The 21,749-nt window shown below is 42.8% G+C and overlaps 3 protein-coding genes across 3 annotated transcripts; all 3 read right to left on the reverse strand.

Annotated features, from left to right (window-relative positions):
- Nucleotides 1-293: 293 nt before the first annotated feature.
- On the reverse strand, nucleotides 294-8,506 carry ilk (integrin-linked kinase). Its single transcript, XM_037120666.1, has 13 exons — nucleotides 8,316-8,506; nucleotides 7,317-7,475; nucleotides 5,361-5,526; nucleotides 4,931-5,026; nucleotides 4,653-4,749; nucleotides 4,070-4,153; nucleotides 3,901-3,986; nucleotides 3,700-3,809; nucleotides 2,166-2,293; nucleotides 1,562-1,683; nucleotides 1,368-1,467; nucleotides 1,016-1,146; nucleotides 294-836 (listed from the first exon to the last, which is right to left on the reverse strand). The coding sequence occupies exons 2-13, from the start codon at nucleotides 7,403-7,405 to the stop codon at nucleotides 687-689; spliced, it is 1,359 nt and encodes a 452-aa protein (XP_036976561.1). The 5' UTR covers nucleotides 7,406-7,475; nucleotides 8,316-8,506; the 3' UTR covers nucleotides 294-686.
- A 2,678-nt stretch (nucleotides 8,507-11,184) lies between these two features.
- timm10b (translocase of inner mitochondrial membrane 10 homolog B (yeast)) lies at nucleotides 11,185-13,293 on the reverse strand. Its single transcript, XM_037120759.1, has 3 exons — nucleotides 12,993-13,293; nucleotides 12,802-12,897; nucleotides 11,185-12,452 (listed from the first exon to the last, which is right to left on the reverse strand). The coding sequence occupies exons 1-3, from the start codon at nucleotides 13,020-13,022 to the stop codon at nucleotides 11,808-11,810; spliced, it is 771 nt and encodes a 256-aa protein (XP_036976654.1). The 5' UTR covers nucleotides 13,023-13,293; the 3' UTR covers nucleotides 11,185-11,807.
- A 2,377-nt stretch (nucleotides 13,294-15,670) lies between these two features.
- Nucleotides 15,671-20,973, reverse strand: LOC119031949. The gene is made up of 6 exons (XM_037120786.1): nucleotides 20,823-20,973; nucleotides 19,760-19,867; nucleotides 19,594-19,636; nucleotides 19,307-19,431; nucleotides 18,053-18,111; nucleotides 15,671-17,245 (listed from the first exon to the last, which is right to left on the reverse strand). The coding sequence occupies exons 1-6, from the start codon at nucleotides 20,827-20,829 to the stop codon at nucleotides 16,811-16,813; spliced, it is 777 nt and encodes a 258-aa protein (XP_036976681.1). The 5' UTR covers nucleotides 20,830-20,973; the 3' UTR covers nucleotides 15,671-16,810.
- Between the last annotated feature and the right edge of the window lie 776 nt (nucleotides 20,974-21,749).

Genomic DNA, 21,749 nt, shown 5'->3' on the forward strand with positions numbered 1-21,749 from the left:
ACATCCAGACAGCAATCAAAATATAAAATCCTTTGGAATGAAAATCCATGGTCTGTGGCAGCTCTTATTTCTCATGTAATTTGTCTTTTCATCTCATAATAATGACTTTCTCTCTCATAATTCCCATTTTCTATTTCAGGATTTTAAACTTGATGAGTTTCATCTCATAATTTACACCTATTTATCATATAATCTGACTTTTTATCTAAAAATTATGACTTTTTATCTAAATAATATGACTTTTTCTCTTAACCTTCCAACTTCCTGATTAAATGTTGCACAAAAGACAGGTGTCCTTCTTCATAAATATAAAACATTTATTGCATTAATGTGTATAAAAGCATCGTTTTTTTATACACATTTCTTTGGATCTGTTTTCTGACACATCACTGAACATAATCCACACCGGATCCACATGTTCGCTAACTGATACCTCAGTGATCATAATTCAGCCATAATAAAAGAGCATCAGAGTCAGGCTTAAGAACATTTATACCTCAAATTTAAATTACACAATAAAAGCAATATAATACTTCTTGTTTGAACTGTGTGGCTGAAGTGGTCTCTGACATTATGTACAGTGGCTTAGCGGATACATGAATGAAGTGAGGATAACAAGTGGTTCGATGATTTAAAAAAAAAAAAAAAGCATAGTAAGAGGAGTGTACAAATTGCTGTGAGGGCATTCACTTGTCTTGCATCTTCTCCAGGATGGGGACGATCATGTCGAACTTGGGTCTCTTTGCTGGGTCCTCGTTCATGCAGAGCCTCATCAGCTTGCAGATGTGAGGTGAAATCCCCGGCGGGATGGTCGGCCGAAGGCCTTCAAGAGCCACCTGAGCGACAAGGGGGAGGCAAGAAACAAAGCTGCTGTAAACGTCCAAATCTAAAAAAAAAAAAACCTTCAGGATGTTTTGATGGTGCGATGTTCGGTGCGGTGCGTCCGAGAGATACGAAAATGTGGATGTGAATACATTATGAGCCTGTGGGTAGATGAATGCTTGCGCCCACTTACCTTCATGCCTATCTCCATGTGTGAGAGGTCAGCAAACGGGACCTCTCTGGTAACCAGCTCCCACAGTAACACCGCGAAGCTCCACATGTCAGCAGATCTTCTGTTGATGTCTTCGGGCCTCTTCTGCAGGGCTGCGAACAAGATGGACAAGTCAAACCGTAAACCAAATTAGTCATCGGGTTTGTTTGGTGTCTGTAACATGGGCAACACACCATCTGAACAGCATGACTACCACTGAAGCGGGATTAAATTATAGGCCTACAGTACAGTATGTTCCTCACTGGATGACTCATAAAGTCTAAGGATGCATTATATGGGGAGGAAGTAGGCGTCAGGGAGGACAAAGAAATACCTTCAGGGGCCATCCATGCTGGAGAGTACATTCGACCAGGACACTGGAAGGAGAGCTTGGCATCTGCCATGCTTATTCTGGCTGTCATGTCCTCATCGATCTGCAAATCAGTCACATTATCAAACATCTGGTGAGTCAGCATCACCTTAGTTAGCAGCAGTGACAGACTCATATTGTTTTTTTCAGCGTCTTACCATGACGTGTTTACTGTTGAGGTAAAGCCGTGAAACCATTGGCTCTAAGGTGTGGAGGAAGGCCATGCCGCTGGCAATGTCCAATGCAAACTTCACCGCTTGGCTTTGGTCGACCACCAGAGCTGAAGACGGGACAGAAGGAAAAGGCAGACGAGGAAAAGAGGCAGGAGAGAGAAGTTGGGATGGGTGTGAGCGATGCTCCATCTATAGCTACAGTAGTAATCCTCAGCCATAGCTCTTTGGAGCTGAAATAGACTTTCGAGGAAACATTTCATGCTCATTTTCAGGTTCATAATTTTATTTTGGGTGACTAATAGATAAGGTTTGCATGCTTAAATGCTCAGAAAACACATCGGTTTCCTCATGCTGTCCAGTGCTGGACACTGTTTAGCGCCCGTCTCTTTAAGGCCACGCCTCCTTAATACCCAGTCTCCCTATGATTGGTCAGCTGACACATGCCTGACCCAGCACCGCTAGCGACAACAGAGCAGCTGTGCTAAATCTATTCTATTCTATTCTTACACGCCAAAAAGCATAATTGGTCTTCTTTGAGGCAAACTGGCAATTTTATTAATATATATACATATGCATGCAAACAACTTACTGGTGCCTTGGTGGAGTATGTTAAAGAGGGATCCGTATGGCATGTAGTGGGTGATGATGATGGGGTGAGGGGATGGAGGTGCCTGACAAGCTCCAAGCACGGGCAGAATGTTTGGATGAGAAAAGATCCTATCGAGACACGACAGGATGACAGGGAACGGGAGTATGAAATTTTTCATTTTAACAAGTTACCATTCTTGCAACAAACGTGTTCTTCTCAGACGATAAGGAACAAACCAATTCAGAGTGTGAGGACACCCAACTGAAAAAAAAAACCCTCTTCGGGCCATCAGTGTGATTATATTTGTATCACCTGTGGCCCTTTAAAGCTATTGTAGGAGCCATTTTTGTTGTTTTTAATTTAAGAACTACAAAAGGCGCCACAATCAAGTTAAGCAGGATGCAATCACAGCGCGTCATTTAGGACACGAGACACACAGGTGTGCGTGATGACAGGGACGCCAAGGAGCAATTGTTTTCAGATTGAACACTTGAGTGTAGATCGAAATCACTACACAGGATCGATTTTAATAGAAAGAAAATCTAAGATGTTTGTTTTTTTTACGAAAACAAAGGTCGCTTACATGAATTTGAAACACCCTTGGATCCACACGTGTTTTATTTTGGTGCACGCATCAAAAATTTGATGTCGGTATAGAGGAGGCGCACTGACACAAATCCGTCCTAGAGCGTCCCTTGGGCTTGAATAGAGGACTTAAATCCTTGACAGTCAGCCGAGCTCTTTCAGTATCTGAGCTCTTTCATTTTGACAATGCATGTCAGATGATATTTTGCCTCTGGATTTTTCTGCGTACTTCTGCGTGTTCTTCCCTTTTTTTTTGAAAGAGAACGTGAACTGAAGCCAACATGAAAGTGCGCTGCTGCCAAGACGCTGCTCAAAGGTTCTTCACATTTTTGCCCTATTAAGGTTTTGTTATTTCTGAAGGTTTTGTTGTGTCTGAAGTTGGTGGTAATAATACAACTTACTGCTAATTTGCTAATATTCTTTATTTCATGTTTGCTTGTTTGATATTTACTGTAATGTACTCTGAGTAATAAGACCCTGGTAGGCTGTTTCTGTGTAAATTCCTGCTCCTGAGTCGCTCCTTTTGGATGTAAAACACTCATAAATATGTCAACAATGATTAACTGAAAGCTGAGATCTTTTTGTTGGGGGGGGCTGCTGCTGCTGAGCAAGTCTTAACAAGCTCATACCAACGTTTGGCTCGCTCAATTGTCTGCGCATACTTCAGATTTCGTGTTGCAATGGGGTTCATGTTCACTACGATGGACGGAGGTTTATGGAATTTGTTTTTCACATTGCAGCTGCCAACGACTCCTCCGCCGCTCCGGCCAAAACCCATCTGCTTGAGCTCTGAAATTAAAAAACCTCTCCCAGTCTTGTTGCACAAGGAGCCACCAGTCGATAACGTCTGAGCACCGCGTTTACTAGGTGGCACGGTCGATTCAAATGAGCTATATGAAAACCGTCCGCAGCGTCTCGTCATGGTCAGAGCTCTGGTGCGTGTGTTTACCTGAGTTTCGGATGCTCCTCGTTGAAGTCTCTGCTCTTCCTGGTGGTCCAGTCTCTCACCTGCAGAACCTTCACGATGATCTCGTCCCCTTGCCACCGGCCCTGCCATAACTGCACGCAGAGCACACGGTCGATTAAACACCCAAGGAGCTGAAAAATAATAAATATAAGAGACCTGACTGAGCGCTGAAGTTCAACTGACCTCTCCAGACTGATTCTCATTGATCTTTGCCAGGAGCGAGAGCTGCTTATAATCAATACCGGCCTGCTTGTTGAGGGTACCATTGCCTGAAAGAACCAAAAGGTGGATAATCAAACCCAAATGTCCCGATTTGATATGATGAATCTTTTTTTATGACACGAATACTCACGAGGTCGCGTTCGCATGGTGCCCTTCCAGAAAGTCTCCTTATAGGGGACTTTGGTCATACTCTGGCCCATTTTCTCCGCCTTTTCTGCAAACAGGAGTAACAACATGAAAAAATGATTGATGGTGATTCTTTTTTTTGCAGACATAATTAGTTTGAGGTATTAAAAGTCCCATATTGAAGAAAAAAGTGAGATTTCCTGTCAAACCCTAGCAAAGCCCTAACCCTAGGTGTGATATGAAAATCTAAGGACAAATGCGCACGGCCTCTATTCAGAAGCTGTGCCTTTAAATGAACTGCCAGGACTTCCGTAAGGTTGTGATGTCACAACTATACATGCCCACAAAGTTGGCAGTGCCTCCTCTGGCCTGTGAGAGCTGACCAATCAGAGCAGAATGGGCTTTTCGAGAGAGATAGAAGACAGTCACTAAAACGGAGGGTGAAGAGATGTTGACTGTATGTTTTTTTTTTTTTTTTTAACATTAAAGCATGTAAACATTTTCTAGTCGCCTCTTGAATTTAAGGTACGAGCCTGAAAATAAGCATGATGAGGGACCTTTAATGTGCCATCAAATGAGGGCCGTACCTTGCAGCAGCTGTTTTAGGTGAGGCTTGGCCTTGTCCAGAGGTGTCTGTCCATATCTGTTACATACACATACCTGGGCACCACTGGTCACCAAGTCCTGAGGGGAAAAAAAAAAAAGAGTTAGAATATGTTGTTAGAATTTAAGCATAGGCACTGGGATTGTTCAGTAGTGCCACCGCTTTCCAAAGCACTGCAGTGGCCGTTTCTCCCCAGAAGAGGGCCCTTTACAGCCAGCACGCTGTGCCAGGAAGCGTCAGTGTCTGTGGGATGTGCTGTACCTCCGCCACCTCGTCTTGGCCCCAGAAGCAGGCGTAGTGGAGCGGCGTGTTCCCGTGCTCATTGACTGTGTTGGGGTCGGCCTTGCACTGGATCAGCTGGCACCGCGGGTCATAGAAGTGGAAGAGTTGAGAGTGAAACACATGACTTTGATAGTCTTTTTCTTATTCAAGCAGTGCATGTAAATATAAAGGTATGTAGTTTATGTGTGGTTCTGTGTCGAGACGGGGTTTTTTTCCGTATGAATGTGGCATCAGACAGTCCCGCTTTCTCACACATGGGCCTGACTCATTTTGACAAAAATTAAAATGAAAAAGATGGAATAAATAAAAACTAGATGTAAATGTTTGTGTCGCTATTCAAGGACCTGCAGAGGACCTGTGCACCAGGTCCGGACGTGGATATGTCAACGCCATGCCCGAGCGTGCGTACCTTCGCCACGATGTCTCTGTGTCCGTGACTGGCGGCGAGATGCAGCGGGGTGTCGTCTCCCCGATTCATCACGTTGATCCGAGCGCCTCTCATGATGAGCATGTCGACGACGCCGCTCCTCCCTTCCCTGCACGCCCAGTGGAGGGGGCTGAAGCCGTGGTCGTCACTGAAACGACAATCCACCTTTAACCTGCTGTGATAGCCTGATGAGAATGTATTTTTTACGTGGTGGAGACGTCCTTGAAGTCTGCACAGGAGGGGGCTGATCTCTGCGCATAACCCAGCTGACAAAACACTATTTGTGTGGGCTTTTTCTCTTTGACACACCGGTTCCCACAACCTACCGGTCTTTATTTAGACTTAAGCACATGCTTCCTCGCGCTGCTGCTGGCACCCTATAACCCATCTGACGGCTGGCCTAGTGACAAAATATGTCCGTGTGCTCTGGAATGCCTACCTACGGCGCACATAGCACTGCCGCAGCCTACAGGGAGCCAAGATGTCACCTACGTGTGACTGGCCCCTTCACCCAAGCGACCCCCTTTTTTACATTAGCTGACCCCAAAGGCAGCTGTGGCGGCTCCTCGCGGCCCCGCGCAAAGCCGCAAACTCTATTTACCGGTCAGCCTCGGGGGGGGGGGGGCTTGTTCAGCCTGTAGGAAATAGCTGCACTACTAGCTCACACTCAAGTGAAACAGCACTTCATCACATTCTCTGTCAATTTCCGAGGCAGCGCTGTGGACAGACAGTTCATAGTCTGACCAACCCTGACTGTGTGCTATAAAAAGTAACGGGGGAGGGAAAGAAGAAAAAAAAAACAACTCAGGAATGACAGAGCGGAAAATACACAGTGGAATCCTCAGCTACACATTCTCTCTCCCTTTCTCTCTCTCTCTCTCTCTCTCTCTCTCTCTTTCCCTGTGTCTTCCTGTGTCGCTCGCTCGGAGACGCGTCCTGGGGGGGATCTGAAATGGCATTTAGTGTTTGTCTCGGGGGGACCGCTGACTTTCAAGCATTTCAGTCCCTTTCCCACCAACGTCTGACACTGATCACGCATTATTGGCTGGTTCACACAGTGGAGCCTCTTCAGAGGGCCTCCAGGCTGCGTAATGACTGGTCTGCTCTCTCAGATGTTTATGCCGGGGCTGCAGCTATGCTGCCTGAGAGGCTCTGTCAGCAAGGGCCTGGCCTGGCCCTGTATGGAGTTGAACAGAGGAAATGGCCTTGGCTGTTGCGTGGTTGGCTCGCAGCTCTGCAGCCCTCAAAGTCAACGTCAACAAACTGCACATATATGGCCTGGCCCAAGAATGAGATAACCACGGTCTTTAGCAGTGAGGTCTTCTAGCTCCCTTCCAGCAAAGGAAATGATGCGAACAGGCAGAAGCGCTCTGCATATCCTATTCAGGTTAAAAATACAGTCCAGCAGTTTGTATTTTGGATTGATTTTTTTTTAATAAACAACATGTGGCGACGTGTTCCTAGAGAACAGGGCGGAATCTTCGAAGTGTCTGATCATATAATCTGAAATCAGTCTGAGCTTTTTTCAAGATGACTTTTTAGGGCTAAATTCTCTCATCTGACTCATTTGTGTCACCGCGCTACCTCCCCAGATCACCCACTGCTTTTTTAAACACACACACACACACACACACACAGTTTTTGGGGATGACATCATGCGAAGAGAGATCCAAGACGAGAATGGAAAAAAAAGGGGAAAAAAAAAAAGGAACTGGGCTGGAATTACCAACGCTGGGCGATGCTCGGCAGTATGTGGAGATGCAGGGTAGAGCACAATATGGAAACTATGTGACCACACACACACATACACTCACCAGCAAGGAATCACCTCGCCCACCATACCAAATGTGGTTACGCTCGCTATTAAGTCAGCTCCAATCATTAGGAGGCCGCAGCTAGATCCTGAAGATAAACGTCTGTGCAGGCATGTCCGCTCACCCCAAGTTGAGGTCGTTCTCGGTGTTGTCCAGCCACAGCCGGACGGCCACGGAGTTCCCCTCCCGGCACTGTGTGAAGATGTCATCCATGGTTATGCCGCGGGCCGCCTGTCTTGACTAGTTGCTCTTTCGGTCTCGTTCGAGATCAGGAACATGTAGCCTACGAAAAAATTAGGAGACAGAAAAAAAGGTTTGTCCTCTCAAAATGAAGTTAAAGGGGCCACCGTGTGGTTCCGATGAAGAAAGTCAAACTCAGAATTTCAAACTCAGAATTTCAAAATTATCGTGAGGCAATAATGCAAACTCTAACTTTATCTCTATCCCCAGAAAACAAAAAAAAGAAAAAGAGTTTGAAGCCACGAAGGTGGCAGGGTCCGCCACACGTAAACAAAGTCAATCAGCATGAAATTGTGACTTCGTAAAGATCAGTTTGTTTGTTCGGTCATGAAAACAAACGTCTGTTTTGTTTGTTTGGACAGAACAATGGCGACCCCCCCCCCAAAAAAAACCCTACATACTGCTTCTTTAATATAAATGCTTGTATACAGGCTGCCCTGATGTGCTGTGTGTCTTCCCCAGGTAAACAGACACCACTCACCTTCTCTTGACTTCTTCTTCTTCTTGACTTGCATTAGGTTCATAATGTGAAATAAATGTGTGATGGGTGAAGAAAAGCATTATATTTCCTACACAGTCATCACTGTAAGAAGGCAGACTAGATCTATCCGCTGCACAACAAACACACAAAGAACAGTCAAGCGTAATGAAGTGCGTAAGTACATTCCCCACATTTTCCCCCCCTCGGCTCCATCTTCCTCTTGTAGGATCGGATGGGCTGGCCTCTTGGATCACTTTGAAATCTATTGTTAAAAAGTCGACTCGGACATCCACTCCACAAAAACAAAACACACACACACACAAAAAACCCCAACTCCCCCGACCACAACGGAAGCAGAACAATTCAAACACCCAAACAAAACTTTTCTCCAAAAACTCTTACCGGCTGCCGATCGATCGATTTAGTCCTCTCGGTTTCCTTTTTTCCTCTCTCTCTCTTTCCCTTCCCCAAAAAAAAAGAAGTCGCCGTCTCCTGAAGTGTAGAGGAGCACGGAACCGTCGGTCGGTCGTGTCGGGCCGAGTCCACGCCCCGCTCCGCTCCTCCGAGCTGATGTGGGGGCTACTGGTGAGGAGTCAGAGGAGCTGCTGGCAAAGCAGCGCCGTCCCGGGACACCCCGACACAGCAGCGCCCCCTGCTGGACCCGATGCAAGGGTGGAGGAGAGGGGGTGCGAAAAGATCAAATAAAAACACCGAGGTTGGATGAGGTGGAGGAAGGATATGGGCAGGTTTTTATTTATTATAGCAGTGAGGAGACGTTTTCTGTCCAGTACGCAGAAGTCACACTAGAGTAAAAGTGAAGATATGATGTTTAAATAGTAGTCCGGTAAAAGAGAAGGTGGGCCATAAGTGACCAAAGTCTGATGTTAAATGTACTCAGGTATCACAATTTAACTTTTCAAATTACAATTTTTCATCCCCCTTTTTTATCCATGCAAAAAGCTAAATTTGGTCATTTAGTTTTTGTTTTTTTTTCCTGATAAACCGAAGAATAACACGTTCACTCAAAATGCTTCTACTTATAAGAGGGTGATTAACAGTTTTTCCACATCAGTGTGTGTTTACATGTCTTGGAGAGTGCTGCTGCATATGTGAAAGGAAAAAAAATAATATAAAGCCTTTTATGGCTCCATAGGAGGCTGCATGTAATCTTATAAATTGTAAATTGCATTGTGGGTAATGTAGGCGCCAGGTTTTGAAAAGGAAGGAGGAGAAGGAGATACCTCTGGTTCTGCTACATCAATTCAGATCAATTTGGTCCATTTTCAGCTCCAGTGTTAGACCGGCTGACCATTTTAATGCTAATCAGTTTTTTTGTTTGTTTTTTTTTTGATTCCTTAAGCAGGCTACATTAAGCTTACAATACTTGTCTACTTTAACTTAAGTAAGGTTTTGAATGCTGGACTTGTAATTACCACACGGTGAAAACAGTGGAATTGCTGCCAAGTCAAGGATCTGAATCTTAAACTGTAACTTGAGAACACATTCATGGTATAAAAACTGCAGATCACAGCAGAAATGTGATCATATGATGCATCATCAATAGGGTCATTTCCCCATCTTTTCGTTCCGCATGCACTGACAAATTGAAAAATCGGGACATGATGACCACCAGGGGATATGGCGGAGGAAAAAATCCATGAAATCTGATCATGGGTCCTTAAACTCATTAAAGAACAGTGCTTTTTCACAGCAGACATTTTAACAACAACAAAAAAAAACATAAATGGTGGCTGCATTCCATTTAAGTGAGCTAGTTCCAGGGCTCAGGCTTGAACACTTAACAGGATGCAGCCATCATTGAATTTATTACAAGTCAGTTGTGAAAAGGGGTCTGTTCGGACTGACCACGACACTCTGACAAGACACTGATGTTGGTATTCATGGGAGCAGTAGTAACTGAAATGACAGCTCTGCTCTATAATTCCTCCTGTGACTTGTTAAGATGTCATCAGTGAGCCAGGCTCGTATCGATTGGTGCTCTCTGGTGGCCAAACTATGCACCGGCAGCAGCAACCCCGTCTACAGCTCTATCAATATTTGCAGTTTAGGTGCTGCGGTTCTCACCGACAGCCATTTATCTATCATGAGCTAACATTTGCTTACATATCAGCTATGATGATTTAATGGTCAGCCTTGATAGTTAATCGCCAATATGTGTTTGTTTAAAGGTGATGAGCCCTTTTGACATGCGCAGGCAGGGATCATAAAATAAACAATGGCTGAATTCCAAACAGCTGCTCCATTTTCAGGGCCCAGGTATTGGTTTATAACTTGATGAGACACCTGAATGGAATGAAGCTATTGCTAATGTTAGTGCTATTGAAACCCACATCTGTCCTACTAGTAAAAATGTCTGCTTTCCATGTTGTACTGGAGCCCGACACTGGATTTTTGAGGCTGCTGCAGGCATCAGAGTAGCTCAGAGTGTAAACAAATCCAACGAGGGTGTATGTCTGACAGTCATTTTCTTATTATAACCAAAAACATGTGACATTTATTGATAAAGATCCCTTAAATTTGCTCATGACAGAAATGAATAGACCAACAGATGAGGCCTACTAATTGCAATATTTTCCAGTAGAAAGTATAATAAATGATTGGGCTCATTGTTGTATCATTAATATAAGCTGATTAAACGTGGTTCTATATCTTTGTCCCTGCAGTTCACTAATTAAGGAGATCATTTATACATATTACTTTTTGCCAATAACCACCCCACAGTTGCTTTACAATAGAGCAAGACCGACTGTCAGTGATTCAAAGGAGACCCTTAATACTGCTAAATGTATTCTTTAGAAAAATGATACTGTCATGTGCCTCTGTGTAATTACCAAATCTGTCTTCTTCTGGTACCCAGCTCCTGACAGAAGCTGTAACTCTCACTGACTTCACCGAACAGACTGTGGATCTGATTTGCTCCTCCTTCTGTTGAATCAGAGCAGACCTCAGTGCTGCTGAGGGATCACGCTGCTTGCACCACAAGCCACTTATTCATAGTATCTGATGTGATCTTATTGTGGCTCTGCTTGCTTGATTACAGAGTGCATAGTGTGTTTAGTGCATAGGAAGGAAGTGAGAGGAGGAGAGAGAGGTGATGATTGTGATGTGTAAAGCTACACCCTGGATTTACACTCAGAGCATGTGGCACAGGCCCCCTAACCCACTGCTGGGTCAGGACATCCGGCAACAGGAGGGCCTTTGTTTTCAAACCAAAGACACAAGAGGTCTTCAATAAAGCATGAAAAAAAAGTCATGGATACTCTCAATCTTTATTACTGAAAATTATCCGTTTCTGGATTTATTTTACAAAACAGTCATCATCAGGTCAGAAGATCATCAGATTAAACTCTCCTACCTCCTGAAAGTCTGAACTGAGCTCCCTGTATGCATAGGGCTGATCATTTGAAGCTTGACTGGCAATATCATTACCATCACACTCACGTACACAGATATACACCTTTATAAGAGCTTCCTTCCTTTTTTTCTCCCCTCACTTGCCCGTAAAACTGTACACATGATTTATTTTTTTTTTTCAAACTATTTCTGACATGTTCTGCGACACTTTCGGGCATGTTAACGTAACTGTCGTTCTTGTTATGGAGGGATCAAATGGCACTAAATCTGCAATTTAAGATCATGTTTTCAATTGATTAAAATCAGTGTCCACCTGAGGTCTCCTAGTTGCTCATTTTGTAAAACAAGTTAAAAAAAAAACATGAGAAATGTCTAATATGAAAACAAAACCCAGCAAATACTCACATTCCAGAGGATGTTGCCAGAAAAAGGTTTTAGGTCATGATGATATCACATATAATATTTTTATAATTTATGTCACTCTATTAATCATGTATGTAACTTGACCCAGACTGGGAATTATTGTTGACTTGATGGAGGTGGAAGTTCTTGAGCTCTCTCTTGCGCTGGCAGGCTCTCTATGGATTTAGGAAGTGTGGGTGCAGCTGCTGCTGTCGCAGGCACATCTGCCGACATGGACGGTGGCTTAGATGGCGTGAAAGCAGGAGCTGAGCTGTCAAACTCAATTTGGGCCCCAGCTATTGGCGGCGGAGGAAAGCCTGCTCTAAAAGACGGTCCGCTGCCAGCATCATTAAGCACTGATGGATTCATGGCCTCAGTCGCAGGTGTAAGTGCTGTGGCAGCTGATAATGTGACTTCTGAGGCTGGTGTGGGTTTGGACGCAGCAGCGTCCAACCCGACTGGGGCATCAAATCCTGCTGGTTTCGAGAACGAGCCAAGGGCGTCTGGTGCCACATCAGTCACTGGGGGAGTCAACAGCGGAGAGATCTGTGGGATGACGGGGATTTCAGATGCTGGTGGGGCCTCTGTGGCAGGAGGCCCCACGTTTGCAGCTGCCTCCGCTGCCTTCGCGTTTTCTGCGGCCTTGCTCTCCATCTCGTCCATCCGGCGCTGCATCATCCGAGGCATCAGCTGCACATAGGTGCCCATCAGCCGGTGGTTGGAGCGAATCAGTTTCCCCGCACAGCTGTCCACACAGCGCTCCTGGACAGAAAGCAGCGATCAGAGGTGATGAATGGATAAATACAGAATGTGTTCTCGATCGCTTGTTCAAACCAGGAGTATGTGGACTGTGGTACCGAGGCTCCATGGTGTCAGTCGGTGAGAATCTCATAAATACAGCATACAATGACATTCTAGACGACAGGTTGAAATATTCAGCACTCACATACACTTTATGAGTGTAAAGTTGTGTCTACACACTTTTGGCCATGTCCTGTAGTGCTATATGAGCAGTACAATCACAATACAATCACAGTCAGAGGCCACAGCTGTATACATAGGTGTTTCCATATATAATTGGAAGGCTGTGTAAGATTCCCACTATCCTTACCTCGTCCATGGTGAGGTTTCTGTAGTTGAAGTTACTGGTGCATCGCTGGAAGCAGATTTCAGTCATGCGGTTGTAAACCAGGAGGAAATCCCGCAGCTGTGAGAAACAAAATCACCCAAACTCACCATCAAGCAGTTCGCATGCAAGTGAGCTCACCGATGTAGCCGCCACTGTATAGAAATGTGACTTACGTTTCTCAGTTGTTGCTGGTCAGGTTCCATCGTGATTCTGTCTTCACTCCAGGTTAGCTAAAATGCTATCATCGAGAGCCGGTCAGCTAATAAATCGAATAAATTCTAGTTTTCCCGGTCCCCAGCGGTCTGAGGTGAGTCAATGCACAATTCCGCAAGATGTCACTGACATGTCGGCGTGGCCGTATCGATAATCGAACCAAAGCATCAACTGATTCGGGTTATAGATTAGGATGGCATGACATTCACATGCGCGCTGCCATGTTTGTAACGAAGATCGTCTATGCCCTGGAAGTCGCTTCACTCGCTAGCATAAAAACAAAAACAAAACAACGATGTCATTTCCGGTTTCCTAAACTTGACGTTTTTGGCCTTTCGTACATACAGTATGACCCGCTTCGTTGGCAGTTTTTTTTTTCCGGATGGATACATAGAAATATTTGATTAAATTTATATTATATTTGCACGAGTATTATATGTAGTAGATGTTAAAAAACCCAGTTTTAATTTTAATTTTAAATGTCATGCAAATATGTCCATAGTCTCCTTATTAGTTTAATTATTCTAAAACGAGGTGGGAGACATTAGCCTTCCAGTCCCAACCACCCCCTCACCAAGCTAGCACTGGCCATTAGTATCCATGGCTGAAGTACTGGAACTTGTTGTTGTCCGTTTCCCAAGCTAGTAAAAGGTAAGTAAGATGGTAAAAGCTGAACACTGTTTACTATTAACAATTCAACAACAGACTTGTTTTTGCTAGCATTCAACAACATGACACCTGCATATTTAATGCTGATTTAGCATCAGTCAGAAAGCTGAGTAGCTAGCTAACTTCATGGAGCATGAATAGGTAAGTACTCACAAATGCTTTGCCCCCCCAAAAGCGCTGATAAAAATGAACAAAAAAAAAAAATGGAACTGAAAATGTTTTACCTTGTTACGCTATAATTCGGTCGAAATTAACTTGGGTTATTATGGAGGAGATGAGCAAAACATTTAAAAACCACACACGCTCACATTTCTCCTCGTAGATATGACAGCAAACACTCTTGGTAGCAAAGGCAGAAGTTGAGTTTTTATTGTACGGACACAAAAAAAAAGCCCCAAAAGCAGCTTTTAAGAGCCGAGAGCATTAATTTCCTGACTGACAGTGTGAGCCCAGATAAGAAGGGAGGTTGGGTGAATGCAAAGACGTTTATACCACAGTAGACTCTCTCTTTAAAAGAACTAATTTTCTGGCCGGTTATTTTGGTGTAATCTGACAAGTGTTGTGATCACAGTAAAACCTATCACTACCCTAAAGGTAAAGGCCACAACAAATAACCAGCCATAAATTGAAATGTCCCCAGCGGATTATTTTTGTTACGCACCGTTCCTCCTGTCACCCCCCTTCATTTCCTGTCATCTCTCGACCGTGCATGAAGTGCTCCCAAAATAACTACCAAAGATAATGAATAAAATCATACAAATAATAATGTGTTCCTTCAGGCCGCTGGGACAAAGTCATTAAAGAGAAGTTCCCACAATTCTTCATCATTGTTGTAAATAAGAAAATAATAGTTTAAAGAAGGTATAAATGATTTCCAATGCTGCTGCAACAACATATTAGAAGAAAGTTTTTTCTGAGCCTGTAGCATCATTTCTGTACATAAAAACTTGAACAGTAAGTGTCTGTACGACACATATGACACTGAAAGCAGGTTTGGCGGTTTGTGTTCATCCCTCCTATCCATATTGGACAGTAAGAGATCCCCTCTTCGTACACTTTCACTGTAAATTAATTAATTCCAAAGATTATTTGAAGCTAATGTGAGGCTCCAACAGTCTAAGAAAGCCTCTTTTAGTCCAGAATTATCTCTTTGAGTTGTTATCCCTCCACTGCAGCTCAGCTAGGAGACACTGTCCGGAAAACACAAGGGAGTTTTATGCCGGAGAGACACTAACTTTGGGAGATAGGCGCTTGATGTGTCTACGTCAGACTGCTGAAGCCTCACATAAGCTTTTGGGGAAAGTCTTACTTACTTACTTTTACTTACTTTTTGGACTGGAACAAGATTCACTTCAATCGAAAGCACAAGTACATTGGGGTCTTTGGACAGAGGGAATGATCCCATTATCAAAATATGTGACTTGACTTTTGTTTGAGGACAGGCTTGAAAGAATTGCGAACCTGTCCTTTAAGATGTCACTTTCGCTTTAACTGTAGTGCCATTTCTGTGTAACTCCAACTGACACACACCTTTTGTTTTTGTGAAGACGTGGAACAAAGCTCAGAAATGAGTTTCCTCTTCCCTTTCATCCTTCCACAATCTGCTGTCGCAAGAACCTCGAAACCTTTTTCGTCTGTTTGCGCTGAATAAAAAGGAAATTTCCCTTTTTGTTATTATGTCACCTCAAGCAATCCAGCTCATTGACACATAGCATAGCAGGGCTCCAGACTCGGTTTTCATGCTGGTTGCACTGGTGCACTTGACTCTTTGACTCAGGGGCACTAGTGCATAATTAAGGTTTAATTTCTTATCACATTACATAAATTACAGGAATTTTGAGGACCTCATTTGTCAAAAAAAAAAAAAAAAAGAGTACAAAATTAATTAACTGTGTTTCAAGTGCATGTGCAACCCAAGTAGTCGCAGCCTGGAGCCCCGTACAGTGACGACATGTAATGAAGAGACAGATACATAGTGTCAGTCACGTGTACTTGTTTCAGAATCTACTTTTATTATTTTCCTTACAATAAAAATGTTACTTATTTCAACATTAATGTGACAAAAGTAAAGTGCTGGTCTTCTTTGGCGGTGGTACACATTTTGAAACATTTTATATTTCCAGATGTTTTCACACCAAGATTACCAATAGTGCCTTTTCTGCTCTTGTGTGTCCTCTTTTGTTGCTTCCCCGGCACTGCGTTGTCTGCAACAGTTCATCCAAACTGCCTGCGGCCCAAAAATTAATCCATAGAGGGGGAAGTAGGCCACGGTCAGCTATTGAAAAACTGTCATCTGACGGTTAGTGGGCTGCGGACATCACTCCAGAGCTCAGTCCCCTCAGCAGAGAGCAGGGCGGTAAATTATACTTTCCGAGCAGGGATTATTGAAAAGGGAAATAATCATTTAAGCAGATGGCGCATTAGCTCGTAAGTGCAGCAGATTATAAAGCTAATGACCATTATCATAACTCTGACGCGGAAAATTCTCAGTGGGTGACATTTACATAACAATGTACCCACAGGGCGGAAAAAAATACATTGCATTAGCTTTTCCCCCCTTTTTTGCCTCTGCTCACCTTCACTTTTATATTTATGTAAATTTTCTCAGACAGTACATTTGCTTCAGAGAGTCAGCCTGGCCACCACCCACAGCATGGAAAACAAATGTAAAGATTTTTTTTTTTTCCCCTTTCACACCTTTCTCTGAGACAGTCTGTTGATGCCTGTCTGATCAAAACAGCGAAAGATCTGCCAGGTCCTGTGATGATTTGACACTTTTCCTCGTCTTTTTCTTGACAGTTTCAAAAAAAAAAAATTTCCACGTGGCCCTTGACCTCTAAATGTCAGACGCAGAGTTTCCTTTCCTCTCCTGCGCAGAGAGGCGCACCTTTTGTTCACTGGTTGCTCAATGTGGAGAGTTCAAGAGGGAGTTGCATCAGAAAGGAAATTGCTCAACAAGGCCTTTGAATATTGAATATGAGATGGTTTTCACTGCTCTAGGCACAGTTATGGATTTTTTTTTGGGGGGGGGCTTTTTTTTTTTTTCTCAGGTGGCCTTTTCACTTCTGAACAGTTTTAAATAAGAACACAGTCTCAACATGATGTCTGTCTAATCTTCTTGGACATTCAGAATAGCTTCCACCTCTGACAGCTGTGTACATACGCTCCCATTACTACTATAATCTTTTCGCTCCTCACTCTCTTGCTCTACTTTCCATTCTCCACTTCCAGCCTTCCAGCCCTCCACGTCTAAACCCCTTTCTCTTTCCATGTCCTCCGTTTCTTGGGCGATCTGCTGACTGTTGAGGTAGATGCTGCTGTGCGAAACCATGATGCTGGCGTCTCTGGGAGGAAGCTGAGCATCCATGTCCGCATCCACCTCCGAGAAAGTGTTCGCGGGGGCCTCGGGGTGGAGCGACAGCTGGTTCTGCAGCTTGCCTCGCCTCTGAGCGCGGCCTTGCTGCTGGTAATTCTTCTTCTTCCTTTGCTTATTTTTTGCCAGCTTCAGATCCAGCGAGGCGTAGTTCAGGTCAGGCTCCAGAGGCTGGTTTCAGACAATGAACACAAAAATCTGTTAGTTAAATGTTTTCTTTTTTAAAATTTTTCTTTTTATTTTTTTTATTGTTTTGGTGTGATTAACAAAAAGAAAAAGAAGAACTTCACACCTGCTTGAATGCATGTTCTATATCTGGAATTTTGTGGCAGCATGTTCTCAAGTATTTCTGAGAGTCAAGTTTATTTTTAGAACGGTTCTTGCTCGATTGTGCTAATTGGTTCACAGCTCCGTTGACCACAGTGTGTTCAGTGTGCGCTTGCCTTTCCGTTCTGAAAGCAAATCAGTCAGCATTGTCGTAAACTGCGGGTGCATTCTTGACATGAAGTGCGCATCAGTGAGCAATTTGCTTCAGATTGACTGAAACAACAAATATTACTCGACTGTAGCATTTACAAAATCAATTAGAGTGATTTAGATTATATGATCATCATCTTTTGCACCCTCAGCACATGTAATATTCACCTCATTTCATAATTCGATTTGGTGACGCAACAGGTTTTTATTAAATGGCAACAACAAAAACATATGTACGACCAGAATTAACGCCAAGAAAATGAACATTGAGCAGGTGAAAAATGAACCTCATGTCACAGCGCGCAGAAGCATTTTCAGGTTTTGCCTCTTTGTTTAAATCTGCAAGGATGCCGTCAGTCCTTCCCCAGGCTGTTAAATGTATGATAGCATAGCATACATCATACAAGGTCACGTAAGGTAAATGATTAAGACTGTGCAGTGACTTCCAGAGGGGTACTGTATCGCTGCAGCCCAGCAGTCTGAATACACAGTCACACATACCTTCATACGGTCTCTCATGTGCCGCATGGTCATCATCTCGTAGCAAACCTCGACAGAACCTGAGCGAGTGAAACACATGATTTTGGTTGTTTGTTTTTTTTGTTACACTCTATTACTCCATGGCAATAAATGTATTTCATTGGCACTGCTGCCAGAAGTTCTGAGAGACGAAGTCGACACAAAAATAGCTTTGCTTCTCAAGCAGTCTGTCTGACAGTCTAGTTAAAAGGTCACAGAGAGCTGCGTCGCTTTTTGAAGCCGTCTCGTCTTTTGCTTAAACACTTACGATCACATTAGTGAGCAAAAGCGGTGTTATACTCACATATATCGATAAACTAAGATTCCCCAAGGTGTAAGAATATATTTTATCTGGACAGAAAGTGCATAAAGATTACAGCGTCTGTCCAATAAGCCACGTTCATATATGAATGCATCTGTCGGTTTTTAAAAGCATTACTGGTAAAATGTGTACATGGAAAAGTGAATAGCATGAAATGTTAACTTACAAATGAGATTGAATGAATTTGATGCACGGTTCTTACTGTTACTATTTACTCTGACCTTATACAATCCAGTAGTTACATTATGACTAAAACATTTCTTTTGAATGTTCTGCCCTTGTGTCCCCACCACTTTTCAACACAAAGTAAAGCCCTCGATCACACACATCTTCAATCTAGATCTTTTAAAGGCTGATGTGCCAACTTAATTACTTCAAAAAAGCAGCAAAAATACTGAAACTCTAAAATGTCTTAAATAGTAGGTGGAAAAATAATCTTCACAGTTTAAAAAAAACAAACAATTTCATTGCTTTATTTAATAGGATAGGTGAACTGCGTCAGGGGACGGGGAGAGAGGGGACAACATGCGGCAAAGCACCACAGGTTAGAACTGAGCCCGGCCTGCTCCGGCGAGGAAACAGCCTCTGTACTCGGGGCGCAGACTTCATCATTTGTGCTACTAGAATTCTATACAATTTCTCTGAAATGCAATTATTAGTGTCTTTATTGAAACTGCATAGAAATGCCCCAGATGAACTCTCAGCATATATCAGTGTACACTTGTATGTATCTAAGACTCGTCCACAAAGCATTTTCGAAAACACATTTCTACAAATGAAACGATAATATTCACATTATTAGTAAAAAGTTGAATTATGTGGACGCCATCCGCCACACATACAGACAAAATTATGTGAAATTCTTCATACGTCATTTCTTTTAAGATGTGGCACAATGTAGGCCCTGAGCTCACCTCTTCTCTCTATGCTGATGTTGCCATATATTGGATTTTCCAGCTCCTCATTATGATTGTGGGGATTTTCCTGCAGCTCATGATGATTGAGGTTATGAATATAATGCCCTATATCCTGTGACAGGCTTTGAAAAGACATAAAGCAGCAACACCATGGGTTATTTCGAGAATAAGATGTCATTTTTGCATGAAAAAGAAAATGGAAACGTTACAAAATCTGTTATTGCTTGTTACAAATATGACATATCGGACTAAATGATGCGAATAAAAACAAATGAAAAACATACCTTTCTCCGTCATAAATTTGTGGGTTGCTGCACGTATCAGTGTCTGTATGAATAGAATGTTTAGTAACTTACAGAGAGCTGGCAGAAGTTCAGAATCAATGTGGGCTGTGTTTAAAAAGCAAAACAACATGCCAAAATAATGAACTTTATACATAACGGACCATACCTCTGCACCAGATCGCTCTGCGTCTGATGCAAAAGATGACATTGAGACACAAAGAGAACAACAAGGCCAGGGATAACAGCACCAGCGCCAACACGAAAATGTAGCACTCTATAAGACAAAAAACAACCAAACTGACCATTAACATCTCAAACCTCAAACCTCTGTCCACTGGAATAAAAAAAGTGAGTTTTCCACGTCGGCGTGTTGAATTTCAGACTTGTTATCAGCTCTTACTAATGTTTGGAATTTCCCTCTGTATCACAATAACATCTTACGAACAAACAGAAAAAGATGAGACATTTTTAAAATGCGTCATCACTTTTGCACCGGCGATAAACAAACTTCCAGTCAAACGCTTCAACAGCGCTCGACAATTGAAATCCCTGACCGCTGAGAGGAGGAATTGGAACAGAAAGAACAGAAAGTTTCAGCTATTCAAAGAATGTTATTCTTAAATTACTAGTGTACGCTTAAAGTGTGTCCACTGTGTGCTACTGCATACTGAACATAAAAGGACATTAAAAAAACAAAACCAAACAAAAAACAGTCAATTCATTGTTTTGGTTTTTTTTTTTTAATGGAAATATACCAGTTTCTGCCAAACAGAGCTGAAAAATTCAACAGGAAATTCATTCTTCCTGTTGTAACCACAATTCTATGTAAATGTATCCTAATTCTTGTGTAGGTAAAATGAATAACTTGTTTTGATAAAGTTTCAGGGTGTTCCACGTGATAAGCGTACGTCCTTTGACATCAACAAAACGAGGATATCTGTGAATACTTTCTCTACAATAAAACAGAGCAGAGTACAGTTACACACAGAAGCTATCATTGTCAACTTATTGCGTTGTTTGTTTTAATCCTCCGATCTTTACTCTCATCTTTTGTTCTGCCATATTCTGTGACACATGCTTTAGGAATGATTCAGCTCAATGGTAAAACCATATCTACAATCGCAAAAACCCTCAAGATTTGAACTTATGTGTTAAATGTAGCAATGTTAGTAAAAGTTTAAGAAAAATCGAATTGATTTTAGAAGTCCCAGTGGTTGGCGTGATCCTACCTTTCATATTCCAGCCTTCTTGAACAAAACGGGTCGTCTGTCTGACGCGATTGCTCTCAGACTATGGGGCATCGCAGTGTTCAGTCAGAGAGGTGTTCTACGATGTAGTCTATTTTTACCATAGTTACCTCTCCGTTATCACCACGCTTTGAACGCCGGCTGCTCTTCAGTTACAAACAGGAAACAATGCAACCTCATTTGGAGGCACACGTTCTCCGTGCCATTGTGAAAAACAATGCGATGTCGCAGATCACCATTTAACTATCAAAACATGACAGTGGCTTGTGTTCATGTGTCGGCAGCTTCGGTATTCATTTAAAAGCGTGTGTGTTTTGGAACGTCTCCACAGGAACAAACAAATACACCAGGAGAAACAAAAAAAACCCCTAAAAAGCCAGAAAAAAAGTTCAGGAGAAATTCAGAATGATTCAAAAGAACTCCTAGTCACAGCTCTAACATTTTACTGCACATGATTTGAACTGGTCTTAACCCTAAAATAAATCTGATTGTGGTTACACCGTCGTCTCAGTTCCCAGACAGTGAACGAGTCCCCTGCACACGTAGAGTACAGTACAGAAGGCTTTCATACGTTATATGGATAACCTGTGTGTGAGGGTCTTCAGAGTGTTGCATGACAAGAATTTACATCTAGCATGCACAGAGCACATTGTGGTTTTGTTGCTGTGGTCGGAAAATATAATGAAAAAAAAAAAGCAGTTGGTGGTTTCTTAGTGTCGCTGAATAGAAATTTATGTGTGTGTGTGTGTGTGTGTGAGACAGAAACACATTTAAGTCGGAGTCCACCTGGTTCGGACTGCAAATTGTCTGCAGAAGTAAACCATTGAAGAAATAATAATGAAATAAAAGTAAGAAAGAAGAATAAAACCATGAATGCTCAAATAGAAAAAAAAAAAGTTTTGTTTGTTT

The sequence above is a fragment of the Acanthopagrus latus genome, chromosome 13, assembly GCF_904848185.1.
Source record: "Acanthopagrus latus isolate v.2019 chromosome 13, fAcaLat1.1, whole genome shotgun sequence".
NCBI lineage: Eukaryota > Metazoa > Chordata > Actinopteri > Spariformes > Sparidae > Acanthopagrus > Acanthopagrus latus.

What these genes read in the sequence shown, in the direction of transcription:
- ilk (XM_037120666.1), bottom strand. Translation starts at nt 7,405, where the DNA reads ATGGATGACATCTTCACACAGTGCCGGGAGGGGAACTCCGTGGCCGTC. An exon ending in ATGAGAATCAGTCTGGAGAG is followed by an intron (nt 3,810 to 3,900) that starts GTCAGTTGAACT and finishes CTCTGCGTGCAG; the next exon opens with TTATGGCAGGGCCGGTGGCA. An exon ending in CATACTCCACCAAGGCACCA is followed by an intron (nt 1,684 to 2,165) that starts GTAAGTTGTTTG and finishes TCCCGTCTTCAG; the next exon opens with CTCTGGTGGTCGACCAAAGC.
- timm10b (XM_037120759.1), bottom strand. Translation starts at nt 13,022, where the DNA reads ATGGAACCTGACCAGCAACAACTGAGAAAC. An exon ending in ACCAGCAACAACTGAGAAAC is followed by an intron (nt 12,898 to 12,992) that starts GTAAGTCACATT and finishes TGTTTCTCACAG; the next exon opens with CTGCGGGATTTCCTCCTGGT. An exon ending in GAAACCTCACCATGGACGAG is followed by an intron (nt 12,453 to 12,801) that starts GTAAGGATAGTG and finishes CTTTCTGTCCAG; the next exon opens with GAGCGCTGTGTGGACAGCTG.
- LOC119031949 (XM_037120786.1), bottom strand. An exon ending in CAAATTTATGACGGAGAAAG is followed by an intron (nt 19,432 to 19,593) that starts GTATGTTTTTCA and finishes GTCTTTTCAAAG; the next exon opens with CCTGTCACAGGATATAGGGC. An exon ending in ACATGAGAGACCGTATGAAG is followed by an intron (nt 17,246 to 18,052) that starts GTATGTGTGACT and finishes GTCTGAAACCAG; the next exon opens with CCTCTGGAGCCTGACCTGAA.